This window comes from Bos indicus x Bos taurus, chromosome 19 (assembly GCF_003369695.1).
Source record: "Bos indicus x Bos taurus breed Angus x Brahman F1 hybrid chromosome 19, Bos_hybrid_MaternalHap_v2.0, whole genome shotgun sequence".
NCBI lineage: Eukaryota > Metazoa > Chordata > Mammalia > Artiodactyla > Bovidae > Bos > Bos indicus x Bos taurus.
The window spans coordinates 13,574,806-13,589,032 of record NC_040094.1 but is presented as its reverse complement, the minus strand read 5'-3'; the positions used below and the strand labels follow the sequence as shown (position 1 = coordinate 13,589,032).

The 14,227-nt window shown below is 50.3% G+C and overlaps 1 protein-coding gene across 2 annotated transcripts; it reads left to right on the top strand.

The window, feature by feature from the left end:
• Positions 1-1,237: 1,237 nt before the first annotated feature.
• Positions 1,238-12,461, top strand: C19H17orf64 (chromosome 19 C17orf64 homolog). 2 transcript variants are annotated; one of them, XM_027519626.1, is made up of 7 exons: positions 1,238-1,288; positions 3,402-3,503; positions 3,749-3,924; positions 5,560-5,659; positions 8,716-8,911; positions 9,366-9,376; positions 12,213-12,461. In XM_027519626.1, exons 1-7 carry the CDS (start codon positions 1,238-1,240, stop codon positions 12,282-12,284), a joined length of 708 nt encoding a protein of 235 aa, XP_027375427.1. In that variant the 3' UTR covers positions 12,285-12,461. The 2 variants fall into 2 exon arrangements, with proteins under 2 accessions (XP_027375427.1, XP_027375428.1); XM_027519627.1 differs by lacking the exon at positions 9,366-9,376 and having other exon boundaries at positions 12,205-12,461.
• The last annotated feature ends 1,766 nt before the right edge of the window (positions 12,462-14,227 follow it).

Below are 14,227 nucleotides of genomic sequence, written 5' to 3'. Positions count from 1 at the left end.
GATGCTGGTTAGGTGAGGGGACCGGGGCCGCAAGGTCTTACCACCTCCCTGACCCGCACGGCGAGCTGATGGGGGATGCAAGGGGCCGCGTAAGAGACGAGGGGGCGGCGTAGCCCCGCGCCCTGGAGCGCCTCCAGGACAAGCCGGCTGGAGAGACGCGCGGACCCCGCCAGCCCCCTCTACGCCTGCGGCCTGGCTTCCCCCGAGGGCGACGCAGGAGGGAAAAGCCAGGCCAGACGGACTCCTACCCGAACCTCGGCGCTGCCCCTCGTGGCGGCGGACCCAAGGCAAATGACGGGAATTCTGTGCTTCTCGGCTGGTGTTTCAGGAAATGGGATCACGACTGAGACCTGGGGCTTCCCAGTTGTGATCCCGGGGCTTCCCTCGTGGCACTGTCGGTAAAGAATACAGCTGCAATGCAGGAGACGTAAGAGACCTGGGTTCGATCCCTGGGTCAGGAAGATCCCTTGCAGAAGGAAATGGCAACCCACTCCAGTATTCTTGCCTGGAGAATCCCATGGACAAGGAACCTGGCAGACAACAGTCCGTGGGGTCACAAGTATCGGACACGACTGAGAGACTAAACCACCACCACCCCTGGGACCTACCCCGGGGAAGAGGTATGAGGGTTAATTGAGGTAGTACTTGGTGGCTAGTATTTTTGTATACTCCCTAAAAACACCACCACCATCCACTCACCACCCAACACAGTGGGCTTCCTCCCTCCTGGAGGCTACGAATGATGGAAGAGAAGATGCATCCCGGGAGAGCCTGACGATGCTACGTTCTCCCTGCATCCTCTACCACATTGTCCCCTGTCCTAAAAGGACGGCTAGGAAACCTCTTCTCGCTCTCCTTTAGGGGGAAGCCCACAGGGTAGCCCACTCTGTAAACGAGGGGGCTTGAATGGTAGGCAGGCAGGAGAATTATTCCTAAAACCTTACCCACGTTCAAAATCGAGAGCACCCGACAGTTCTCTTGGGAGACGGGGTGCCCGCCCCTCTTGGGCAGCTGTGTGCCCCGACAAAATCCGGGGTGTGCCTGGCCCAAGCTGCTGGCTTGCAGGGCGGGCTCCAGGGCACCCCGAGGAACCCGGGCCGCGTGGGGGAGGGGCGCTGGGCTCTGTGTTGGCCGTTGCCATGGTTTTGCCCGGAGTTCCGAGTGCCACTCCCTGAGTCACCGGGGGCGAGGGGACCCGGGGAGTGCCGCTATGAAGCCCATCAGCGCTCCTGTTGAGATGGAAGCCTCTGATGGGCAGGCGGACGAAAGGGAGGAGCCACTAGAGCAGGTGAAGTGGGGCTGGGGGTGTGAGGGGGGAAGGAAAGGAGGGCCCTGCAGGGGCTGGCTTGGGAAGGCAGAGAAGATAAGTGTCAAGGAAGAAGAGGGGGGGGGGGGGGAAATGGTGAGGTTCACCAGTTCGTAAGAGACTGAGAGAACAAGAGAAGGTTAACTCATCCAGACAGATGTTTATCCAGGACATAGATACCTGGCAAGATAATGGGGGTGGGGATTCCTGGCAAGATGATTGTCAGTTATGAAGACTCACAGGCTGGTGTGTGTGTGTGTATGAACATGTGTCATGGTCTGTATGGTTTGTATGGAGTGTTTGTCCAGTTGACTAGTCAGGGTTCCCTCTGGAGTCTGGAGGAGCCTGTCCTGGAACTTCCTGTGCCCCCTGAACACAGGCAGGACTTTAATGCTCACTTGTGTTTTGACTCCCCCATGAGGCATGCAGAATCTTAGTTCCTTGACCAAGGATTGAACCTGTGTCCCCTGCAGTGGAAACTTGGAGTCTTAACCACTACGCCACCAGGGAAGTCCCTACGCTCCCTTTTCTGGGAGGCTTTTTAAAGGGCAGGTGTAAACCTCATGTCAATCTAATCCTGTGCTCTGACTTCAAGTGTTATTCTGAAGTCACCTCACTGTGATTCATTTTCAACTTCTTTTGCCCCAGCTTGCTGCCAGAAAGTTCCTTCTCATCATCACCATTACTGTCAGCCACTTTCCTGAGTGCCTGTTAGCCTGGCAAGAAGCTAAAGATTAGGGATACAAAGAAGTGGGCCTGGGACTTAGGAACTCAATAAGTGTTTGCTGAATGAGCGAGTAAATAAATGATGATCATTCCCCCAAGGAGTTACTTAAGCATCTCAGGTACCCTCTGCTCATCTGTAACCAAAAATAAAGAGTTCTAGCCTTACAGAATCTGTGGGAGAATAAAATGAGTTAATGTTGGTACTTCCTTGATGGTCCAGTGGTTAAGAATCCTCCTTGCAAATCAGGGGACATAGGTTCCATCCTCGGTCCAGAAATATCCCACATGCCTCAGAGCAACTAAGCCCCTGAGCCTATGAAGCCTGCAAGCCCTAGAGCCATGCTCCACAGGGGAAGCCATTGCAAGGAGAAGGCTTCATACCACAACAAAGAATGGCTCCTGCTTGCCACAACTAAACAAAGCCTACATGCAGCAATGAAGACCCACTATGGTCAAAAAAGTAAATAAATAAAAAATTTTTTTAAAAAAAGAATCCACCCTCCAATGCAGAGGACCCAGGTTCCATCCCTGGTTGGGGAACTAAGATCGCATATGCTGTGAAGTAACTAAGCATGCTCACTGCAACTAGAGAGAAAGCCCACAAGCCACAGTGAAGACCTAGTGCAGTCCTCCCCTCAAAAAAAAAAAAGAAGTTAACCATACACGGAAAGAGTTCAGTTCAGTCGCTCAGTTGTGTCCAACTCTTTGCAACCCCATGCACTGCAGCACACCAGGCTTCCCTGTCCATCACCAACTGCCAGAGTCCACCCAAACTCATGTCCATTGAGTCGGTGATGCCATCCAACCATCTCATCCTCTGTCATCCCCTTCTCCTCCTGCCTTCAATCTTTCCCAGCATCAGAGTCTTTTCCAATGAGTCAGTTCTTCCCATCAGGTGGCCAAAAAGTTATTGGAGCTTCAGCTTCAGCATGAGTCCTTCTAATAAATATTCAGGACTGATCTCCTTTAGGATGGACTGGTTGGATATCCTTGCAGTCCAAGAGACTCTCTCAAGAGTCTTCTCCATCACCACAGTTCTAAAGCAGCCATTCTTTGGCGCTCAGCTTTCTTTATGATTCAAAACAAAAAGAGTTAGTGTTTGTCAAGTGCTTTGCAAAGTTAGTTAGTATACAGAGCTATAATATTATAAAAGAAATGGATTAGGTGTTCTTGGTTTTCTAAGCAGGAATTCTCAGAGATGGGTTTCCTTTTCCCAGGGCTCACTGGCCCGAGAGCTGGGTCAAAGAGGAGGTCACTGGGAAAACGGAGAAGGGCTTTGGCTGGCATCTGGATCAGTGATTGCCCAGCACTGCCTCTCAGGAGCAGTAGCTCTAGGCCCCCAGCTGACTGCTGCCCCTGCCTCCTCCAGGGGACGAATGCACCCAGCTTAGAGAGGCGCTCCAGTACCACCCCAGCCAAAGACTCCCTTGTGCGCCATGCCAAGGGCCTCGACCGGGACACCTTCAAAATTGTGAGTAAGGGGCCAGCCTGGGACCCGTACCCTATTCCCTACAGGTCAGGAGACCTGGGTCAGAAGCTGGCAGGCCTCGGATCCACAGTTCATGGCCCCACTGGACACCCTCTTGGGAAGGAAGTGGCCTTCTCACATAACACTGGGTCGGAAGGGCTGCAGCTGGGCCACCTGCGGGCTATGTGGGGTGTCCAACTTTCTCTTCTTTCTCCTATGGCCCCTCACTTCCCCTGTTGCCTCCTCAGTGTAAAGAATATCTAAGGCCACTGAAGAAGTTCCTGCGTAAGCTGCACCTGCCAAAGGACCTTCCCCAGAAGAAAAAACTGAAGTACATGAAGCAGAGCCTGGTGGTCCTAGGGGACCACATCAACACCTTTCTGCAGCACTACTGCCGAGCCTGGGAAATCAAGCACTGGAAGAAGTAGGACAGCCTCCCTACCCTGACCATGACCCTCTCTCCTGGGCCACTCCCTCCAGAATCGAGGTCACTCCTTAGTGAAAATCTCCTAGTCCTTCATCTTAGTGTGGAAGGGTCAGGATCCTGGAGTGAGTGTGGTGAAGAGGGGTGGAGAGAACAGCACCCTCTAGTGACTCAGGGCAGCACTGAATGGATAAAGGACTCTCCTCACCTGGGGATAGGAGTTCAGTTCAGTTCGGTTGCTCAGTGGTCTCTTGGTGACCCCACGGACTGCAGCACGCCAGGCCTCCCTGTCCATCACCAACTCCTGGAGTTTACTCAAACTCATGTACATTGAGTCGCTGATGCCATCCAACCATCTCATCCTCTGTCATCCCCTTCTCCTCCCACCTTCAATCTTTCCCAGCATCAGGGTCTTTTCAAATGAGCCAGCACTTTGCATCACGTGGCCAAAGTATTGGAGTATTTCAGCTTCAGCATCAGTCCTTCCAATAAACATTCAGGACTGATCTCCTTTAGGATGGACTGGTTGGATCTCCTTGCAGCCCAAGGGACTCTCAAGAATCTTCTCCAACACCATAGTTCAAAAGCATCAATTCTTCAGCACTCAGCTTTCTTTATGGTCCAACTGTCACATCCATACATGACCACTGGAAAAATCATAGCCTTGACCAGACGGACCTTTGTTGGCAAAGTAATTCTGCTTTTGAATATGCTGTCTAGGTTGGTCATAACTTTTCTTCCAAGGAGAAAGCGTCTTTTAATTTCATGGCTGAAGTCACCGTCCACAGTGATTTTGAAGGTGTTAGTTGCTCAGTCATGTCTGACTCTGTGTGATCCATTGGCTGTAGCCCTCCAGGCTCCTCTGTCCATGGGATTTTCCAGGCAAGAATACTGGAGTGGATTGCCATTCCCTCCTCCAGGGGATCTTCCAACCCAGGGATCAAACCCAGGTCTCCTGCATTGCAGGCAGATTCTTTACTATCTGAGCCACCAGGGAAGCCCAAACAGTGATTTTGGAGCCCCCCCCAAAAAAGTCTGACACTGTTTCCACTGTTTCCCCATCTATTTGCCATGAAGGGATGGGACAGGATGCCAAGATCTTAGTTTTCTGAATGTTGAGCTTTAAGCCAAGTTTTTCGCTCTCCTCTTTCACTTTCATCAAGAGGCTCTTTAGTTCTTGGCTTTCTGCCATAAGGGTGGTGTCATCTGCATATCTGAGGTTATTGATATTTCTCCCGACAATCTTGATTCCAGCTTGTGCTTCTTCCAGCCCAGCGTTTCTAATGCTGTACTCTGAATAGAAGTTAAATAAGCAGGGTGACAATATACAGGCTTGACATACTCCTTTCCCTATTTTGAATCGGGGTGGGAGGAGTGGGGGAAAGAACTCTGATAGAATAACTGCTGCGTGCTGTGGGGGCTCATCACCAAATACAGGGGATTCAAGGCCTGGAGAATCCTGCCCTCCAAGCGCCCAACCAAAAATTCAGGGGGCAGGGGTGGTCCAGGACGGGTGGTCCTGGCCGTAAGGCAGGTGTGGGGGGGAGAGGGGCTGGGCTCCTCCCCTCTCAGCCTCGGTCCCGCCTCCTTCGGCCTCGGCCCCGCCCCCTCAGCCTCGGTTCCCCTCCCTTGCAGGATGCTCTGGCGGTTTGTCTCCCTCTTCTCAGAATTGGAGGCGAAGCAGCTTCGCAAACTCTACAAGTATACCAAGAACAACCAGACCACCAAGTTCCTGGTGAGGCTCCTCCCTGGCCGGCAGAGGGCTGGGTGGCGTGTTTTTGAATTATAGGGGGAGATCTGAGCCTGAAGGGCTGTGGTTTTTGTTTTTGTTTTTTTTTGGCCACAGCATGTGGCATGAGGGATCTTAGTTAGCTGACCAGGGATGGAATCTGGGCCCCCAGGGGTGAAAGTGCAGAATCCTCAACACTGGACTGGCAGGAAATTTCCTGAAGAGCCCTGTGATAGAACAAGTACTCTTTAGTCCTTCCCATGCTCATTGCCTGAGGAAAACTCCACTGCCTCCGGGGTGGGCACAGAGTGGGCTCAGGAGGCCAGAGACTCAGCTTCACCCTCCACTGCCACACCCTGAGCAGGAGCAGGGACGTTCCTGAGGAGCCGTGGGTGGGGACGACCCAGGCCAGGCAGAGAGGCATAGCCAGCTTGGGGGAGGCTATGGAGACCATTGCAAAGGCCAGAGGATAAATATCCCGGGTAGGCTTTGTCCCAAAACAGTGATTCTCAAACATCTTAGTCTCAGATCACTTCTCCCCTCTTAATTTTTATGGTGCTTAGTTGCTAAGTTGCATCTGACTCTTTGCAACCCCGTAGACTGTAGCCTGACAGACTCCTTGGTCCATGGGATTTCCCAGGAAGGAATGCTGGAGTGGGTTGCCATTGCCTTCTCCAGGGGATCTTCCCGATCCATGAATCAAACCTGTGACATTGCTTTCTATTTTTGCAGATCTCTTTAGTGTCTGGCTTAATAGAAGACACTTGGCTTCTCATATCTGCTTTTGCTCACTCTCTTACGATATAATGATTTGGTACATAAGAAAATCCAGCCTCCTACTGATATATATATATATATATATATATATATATATAATTATTAATAGAAAGGAGAGGAGTATTTTATTAGCATTTTCAGATAAAAGTGAATATTTTTTGACACCAAAACTCAGCAAGTGGCAGTTACTTAACTGCAACGTTGAATCTGAAACCATATCAATGGATGTTTGTTTATTAAGCTGTTTGTTTTCATTTTATACCACATCACACAGCAGGATCTTAGTTCCCTGACCAGGACTGAACCCATGCTTCCTGCAGAGCAAGTGCAGAGTCCTAACCTCTGGACCATCAGGGAATTCCTTCAATGAATGTTTTAAAATAGACTTTTTTTAAAAAAGCAGTTTTAGGTTTATAGAATAATTGGGGGTAAAGCACAGAGTTCCCATATTTACCCTTTCCTGTTTTCCTTATTGGGGCTTCCCTGGTGCATTGGAGAGGTACATTCGTATCTTTGATGAGCCAATATGGATACACTGTTAATAAATAATGTCCATGGTTTACATTAAGGTGCATTCCTTGTTTTGTACATTCTGTAGGTTTTGACAAATATACAGTAACACGTATCCACCATTACAGTGAAGAAAGGAAGTTTCATTGCCCTAAAAATCCCCAGTGCTCTGCCCATTCATCCCCCCTTCTCCCCTCAAGGCCCTTGGCGACCACTGATATTTTTACTGTCTCCATAGTTTTTCCTTTTTTGGACTGTATAATTGGAAGGTATATTTGGAATCATACAGTATGTAGCCTTTTCAGATTTGTTATCAATGAACTTTTCACACTAGGTTACATTAGAATCCATTGATTTCTCTCCTGCACTCTGAGTGGATCCCACTTTTCAGGCAGTCTGTGAGGTTAGAATATTTCACAGAGCACCCTTTGAGAAGCACTGTCCAAAAGAATAATTACAGGGAACAGTGTTTATGTATTAGGAAACTTTACGTTCCTTCATGTCATTCTTCAAAAGTAACCCTAGGTGGTAATTAGAATTGTTATCCACAGTGTATAAATGAGGGTGCCAGATCTAGGGAGGTGAAGGAACTTGATCCAGACCACGCAGCAAATGGGAAGGACAGAGCTGGGTTCAAACATAATCTCATTCAAAGGAGAGCCCTGCTCTGACCTTATCCTGCCCATTGCTCCAGCTGGGCAGCTATAATGGCATCCTCAGTTGGTAAAGAATCCTCCTGCAATGGAGGAGACCCCAGTTCAATTCCTGGGTCAGGAAGATCCCCTGGAGAAGGGATAGGCTACCCAATCCAGTATTCTTGGGCTTCCCTTGTGGCTCAGCTGGGAAAGAACTGCCTACAATGCAGGAGACCTGGGTTCAATCTCTGGGTTGGGAAGATCCCCTGGAGAAGAGAAAGGCTACTCACACCAGTATTCTGGCCTGGAGAATTCCATGGACTGTATGGTCTATGGGGTCACAAAGAGTTGGATGTGACTTTCACTTTCTCTGTGGGTCTTTGTTTCATTCTCTGAACATGAATATGGGGATAGATTCAGTGATTCCTTCTAAGAATTTGAAGAGCTGCCATTTTAGTCATTCCTAGATTTCAGCAGCCAAGGAACTTTCAAAAGATGTTTCCAGGCTCTCGATTTTAATTTTGCAAAGGACTTTAAAAAATAAGCACCAGGATTTCCCTGGGTGTCCAGTGGCTAAGACTCTGCCCAGTGCAGGGGAGCCGGGTTCAATCCCTGGTCAGGGAATTACATCCCACATGCAGCAACTAAGAGTTCTCATGCCACAGCTAAAGATCCCACATGCTACAGCTAAAACCCAGCACAGCCACGCATGCCTAGTTGCTTCAGTCGTTCGTGTCTGATTCTTTGCGACCCCATGGACTGCAGTCCGCCAGGCTCCTCCATCCATGGGGTTCTCCAGGCAAGAACACTGGAGTGGGTTGCCATGCCCTCCCCCACCTAGCACAGCCAGATAAATATTTTTTTTAAGTCCCATTGTTTCATTACAAACACATAATATGCTCAAAAACCAGAGGGAGGAGATACTGCAAAGGAAAGAACCACCCAAGAAGACAGAGTTGGCAGCCTGACCTCAAGATCCCCATGATCCCCCCTCTGCCCCCCAACATCTGTGGTCCTCACTCCATCCTGGCTGCCCAAGCGTGAGGTGCAGCCTGGCCGCAGCAGCTTCCTAACACGGGCAGGGCTCGGGCTCTGGCAGGCGGCCCCTCTCTCCTCCTCAACACTCTGGTCCCCTTGCAGATGGCCTTCTGCCCCTTGGACGCCCCGGAGAGCTCCTTGCTGGCTGACCAGGAGGACAGTCTGCCCAAGCTCTGCACTGCCTGGGGGCTCCGCAGCCACCTCAATGGCATGAAGGAGAGGCTGTCCAAGCTGCAGGCCCCGGGCCACCCAGCCCGCCTGCTGAAGGAGCTGAGAGCCAGGGGCCCCCGCAGGAGAGGTATGCCCGGAGGAGCGGCCCGTCTGCCCCCCGGGAGCGCCTGACCTGGTCCTCTTCCAGCCATCCCATCTTCTCTTCTGCCCTGCATTTCTCTTTGTCCATTTTCCTTCCCCTTCTCCACTTTTTCTTTTCTCTTTTTCTCCTCCTCTCTTAGGTCATCTCACTGTAGGAAATTTGAAATGTTTGTGCATGCACGCTCAGTCGTGTCTGACCCCATAGACTGTCGCCTGCCAGGCGCCTCTCTCCCTGGGATTTGCCAGATAGGATAAAACAGAAAAGTCACCCATGACCCACAGGCAGGACTAATAATCATATTTAGGTGTGTTTCCTTCCTGTTCCATCTCAGTTTCCCCCTGGAGGTCTCGGGAAATGTGCCTTTTCCAGCTAACAGGTAAACAAAGGCATGCTCCCATACGATCAGAAGCAGAGCCATTTCTAGTGGCCAAGAGCAGAGACTCCCGGGAAGTGGCCGAGCAGCAGGCTGTGCCTTCTTGGTGTTGGGTGGGCCGTGGGTGGAAGGAAGGGGTCACTCCCCCAGGAAGGAGGCCGTCCAGCCAGATGGGCTGGGAACGGCCTTCCCAGTGACCATGGCCCTTGGACGGAGGCTGTGGGCTTAAAGGACAGAGTCTTCAGTGAGGGGTGCCCAGCAAGGCTGGAGTCTGTGAAGGCCCGTTCCGGGCACTAAGGATCAGAGAGATGTTAGACCTCCTACCTCTCACCCTTCTGGAACTGGCTTCTGAGGCCACGTGTAGCTGTTCTTGCTTAGCTCCTGTGGGAGAAAATGAAGGTGCACAGGGAAACCTAGGACCCCAGGGCGTGGTCCTAAACTGGACCCAGGGTGTGTCTCTGAAGGCCGGGCCTTCACACGCTCAGGGCCTTTTCAGCGGCTACAGCTGGACCAGAGGGAGCAGGGAGGTGAGGATGGTCGGTGAAGAGGGCCCATGGCCCTGAGCCCAGATTCGTGCCTGAGCTCTGTGGGGCCCATGGCCCTGGCGCCTACTGCTTAGATTGAGGAAGTGAAACGTACCATGGAATGAAGGGCAGTCGGTATCATTAAGATGATTTGGATCAGGCAGTCCATGAATCAGATGAGGAAAGTGTGGTTCAGGCTTCGGAGCCAGCATCTCCCTTACCAGGTGCATCGTGTCTCTTAATTTCACCCACCCCTGCAGCACCCAGAAGAGCTGGGCATGACCATCCGCCTTTCACTAATGATCAATCTCAGGTCATAGGGCAAAGGGTAGGTCCGGAGGTTTGGAAGGAGGTAGGTTTGGGACAGGCTTTAGAGAAAGGAAAAAGGAGAGAGACGAGGGAGACAAAGAGGTGGAATGGAGGTCTGTGTGGAGGTGAGACAGTGAGCACACAGGCTGGGCTTAGAGGTGAAGGATGGAGGGAGAGGGATAGAGTGGCAGGGAACAGGGAAAAGCTGCAGATGGCGTGTTAAGTTGGGCTTGAAATTGTGCTTCTTTTTTTAAAGTGTTTTTTATTATTTATTTATTTTATTTATTTATTTATTTATTTTTAGAGCGGGGTAAAGTGTTTTTTAAAAAACTGCTTCTTTATTTGGGTCTTGGTTTCGGCACTCGGGACCCTCAGTCTTTGTTGCAGCATGCGGGACCTTTAGTTACAGCATTCGAACTCTGTAGAGGCATGTGAGCTGCAAGTGGAATCTAGTTCCCTGACCGGGGATGGAACCCTGGCCTCTGCCACTGGGAGTGCACAGTCCTAGCCACTGGGCCACCACAGATGCCCCTGAATTATAATTCTTAAAATAACATTTGATTACAAACACAAGCATACCCTAGAAAATTAGATAATATAGATTAACAAAAAATAAGAAAATATAAACATCACATTGTCCACCACTTTCCAGATGCTTTTCATGTATATAAACACCTGTATTAAACCAAAATGAGACCATGCTGAATGCGTGGTTTTGACTTGAACTTGCTTTTTTCAGATAATTATAGAAACCTTCCATGTCAACATCTTCATTGAATTAAATACTCCATTTTCAAATTTTCCCAATAGTCAGATCCCTTTTGCACTTAATTTCCCAAACCATGCATTTCACCTGGTTATGTCTCTTAGGTGAGGTGAAGTCACTCAGTCGTGTCCGACTCTTTGCGACCCCACGGACGGTAGCCTACCAGGCTCTTCCATCCATGGGATTTTCCAGGCAAGAATACTGGAGTGGGTTGCCATTTCCTTCTCCAGAGGATCTTCCCGACCCAGGGATCAAACCGAGGTCTCCCGCATTGTAGACAGACGCTTTACCGTCTGAGCCACCAGGGAAAAGTCTCTCTTAACCTGAGTCTCCCTTTTCTTCCACCCCGACATGTTGAAGAGATCAGGCTACTGTTCTGCAGACTGTTCCACCTCCTGCTCTTTTCTTGTTGCTTCCATTTGGCATCTTTGAAGCTTGTTTCTCTCAGAGCAGGATTGTAGGTCAAGGGTCCCATGGATTCGTGTTAAAAACATTTCTGACGGGCATACATTTCAGACGAGGTGCTATTCTTCCTACTGTGTTACATGAGAAAACGCATACTACCAGGTGGGGCCACCAGGACCAGGTGAATCACTGTGTCTATCATGAAATTAAAAGTGACCTGTGCGGGGACTCCCCTGACAGTCCAGTGGTTAAGAATCCACCTTCCAACGCAGGGGCTGCAAGTTAGATCCCTGGTTGGGGAACTAAGATTTCACATGCCTCCAGGCAACTAAACTGTCACACCCATAGAGGGCAACCAAGATCCCACAAGCTGCAACGAAGCGACACAGCCAAAAATAAATAAATATTTCTTTTTTAAAAAAGAAAAGATCAGTGAAATCAACACCATCCCCCCAAATAGGACCTTCGTGGTGTTCCTTGGGCACTGTGTTCATGAATCAGTTCTTTACTTTTTTCATGAGTCAGTTCTTAAGTAAAAAGATGGCAATGGTGTTTGCAAACAACCCAGCAGCAAAGTACTGGAAACTGGGGAGTGAATGGAGACAGGAGTGGAGAGGAATCACAGAAGCCGGAGGTCTGTCCTGACTGTACCCCTGGCTTAGACTTTGAGCAGCCCATTTCCTTACTCTGCGCCTGCAGATCCTCAGCTGTAATCCCTCAGCTGTAAACTGGGGTGATTCCATCTCCCTACCCCACAGGGTTTCTGTGAGAAAAGGGTAAGGGACTTAGGTTGAAAGCAAGGTGAGCTTTTGCTGCTCTCCCACCACAGCCGGCAAATGTTACAGGCTGAGATTCTCTTACTATTTGTGATGTCACTGTCTCCGACCTTCCTCTTTTTCAGGTTCTAAGCTTCCTCAAGAGCCGAAACTCAAGAGAAGGAGGATTAAGGAAGCCCCAGACACTCCAGAGACCTGTCTATAGAAGATCCAGCTGGGGCTGAGGGCCAGCTTGCCCTGGATCCTAGAGCACTTGCACTTGAGGGGAGGGGGATATGAGGGACCAGTGAGGGGGAAGAATAAGCTGTCTTTATCAAAAGGATGCTCAGTCTTAACTGTGTATAAATGGGACAAGAAAATAAACATCCTTTAGACAGTTCAACTTGGCTAATCATCGTCGTTCATTTTTTAAAAGTCATTTATTTGGTTGCACTGGGGCTTCACTGCTCTCTGCGGGCTCTCTCTAGTTGCAGAGAGCAGGGGAGGTCTCATTCTTTTTTTTTTTTTATTAAAAATAAATATTTGCCAGCCACCTTCTGAACAGCAAATGGCCTCCATATACACAGGTGAGTAAGAGGCAGTTTCTGTGTCAAGGACCGTCACAGTCTGGGGGAAACACACACACATGTAGACGTTATAACAGGGTAATGCCGGTGTCTGGGGAGGGCCTTAAGGGAGGTGACAGAGGCCTGATATGTGTCTGCCAGGAGAGAGCACAGGTGGGAGGGGAGTGGGCCAGGAGTCAGTCGGAGGGTGACAAGTCTGGTCCCTTCTTAAATCGTCTGCCCTTGATCCTGTGGGAACTTAGAGGGGACAGTGACAAGGGAGATGCCAGGCAGGGGAAGGAGTTGATGTGACGTGGGTATCAGCAAAGTATGAGGAAGTGAGAGAGGGTAGAGTCAGGAGACCAAAGAAGGAACTATATTAATCGTCCCAAGGGACTTACCTGGCTGTCCAGTGGCTAAGATTCCATGCTCCCAATGCAGGGGGCCCAGGTTGGACCCTTGGTTGGGGAACAAGATCCCACATGCCATAACTAAGAGCTCACATGCTGCCACTAAAGATTCTGCATGCCACATCCAAGACCTGGCTCAGCCACAAAACAATTTTTTTTTTAAAGGCAGCTGCATTTCTCCGGAGAAGGCAATGGCGCCCCACTCCAGTACTCTTGCCTGGAAAATCCCATGGACAGAGGAGCCTGGTGGTCTGCAGTCCATGGGATCACTAGGAGTCGGACTCGACTGAGCGACTTCACTTTCAGTTTTCACTTTCCTGCATTGGAGAAGGAAATGGCAACCCGCTCCAGTGTTCTTGCCTGGAGAATCCCAGGGGCGGGGGAGCCTGGTGGGCTGCCGTCTATGGGATCGCACAGAGTTGGACATGACTGAAGCGACTTAGCAGCAGCAGCACTTCTCTAGGGCATTTTGAATGACTAAAGTAGAACTTCTTTTAAAAAGTCAGTTGCCAATATTAACTCGGTACATTTCACATTAGAAATAACAACAGTTTGAAAAAACTGGCCACGCTCCAGGCAGAGCATCTGGCGCCCATGAAGGGTGGAGGGTGGGGTGGGGGTGGGGAACCAGAATAAATGTGTGTGACCCTTTTTCCTCTCCTCCTTCGATTTGTATTCAGGAGTAAATATTATCCAAGGTTTTAAATGGTAAAATGAACATCAGTCTAGACCTGAAGGCCAAGGACAGGAACGCACGAGTGGGGAGGGAGGCAGCCACCCCATCTCTCTGGTCCTCCCACCCCCACCCACTGCCTCCCAGAGGTGAGATGAGAGACGTTAAGGCAGGGGCGGGGGGTCAGCCTCATTGGGTGGTCCCCACCAGTCCTGACAAAGCAGGGAGGGTTTGTGAGAGAAGAGCAGCAGGTCGGAGGGTGTCTCAGACAACTGGGGGCTCTCCACTTTGCTCCCAAGCGATGTCACTGACAAGGTCGCAGGGGAAAAGCTGGGTGTTTAGGGAAGAGACCAAAATAAGGAAGTGACCTCTGTGTGTGTGAGGCAACACTGCCCCCTACAGGAATTCTGGAACTCTACAGCCTTCTCCTGTGCAAAGAGCCGGAGACCAGGAGCCAGTGTGGGAGATGCCTACCAGCCTCGAGGACAATCGGGAAGCCTGCAGGTAAAATGTGCAAGAG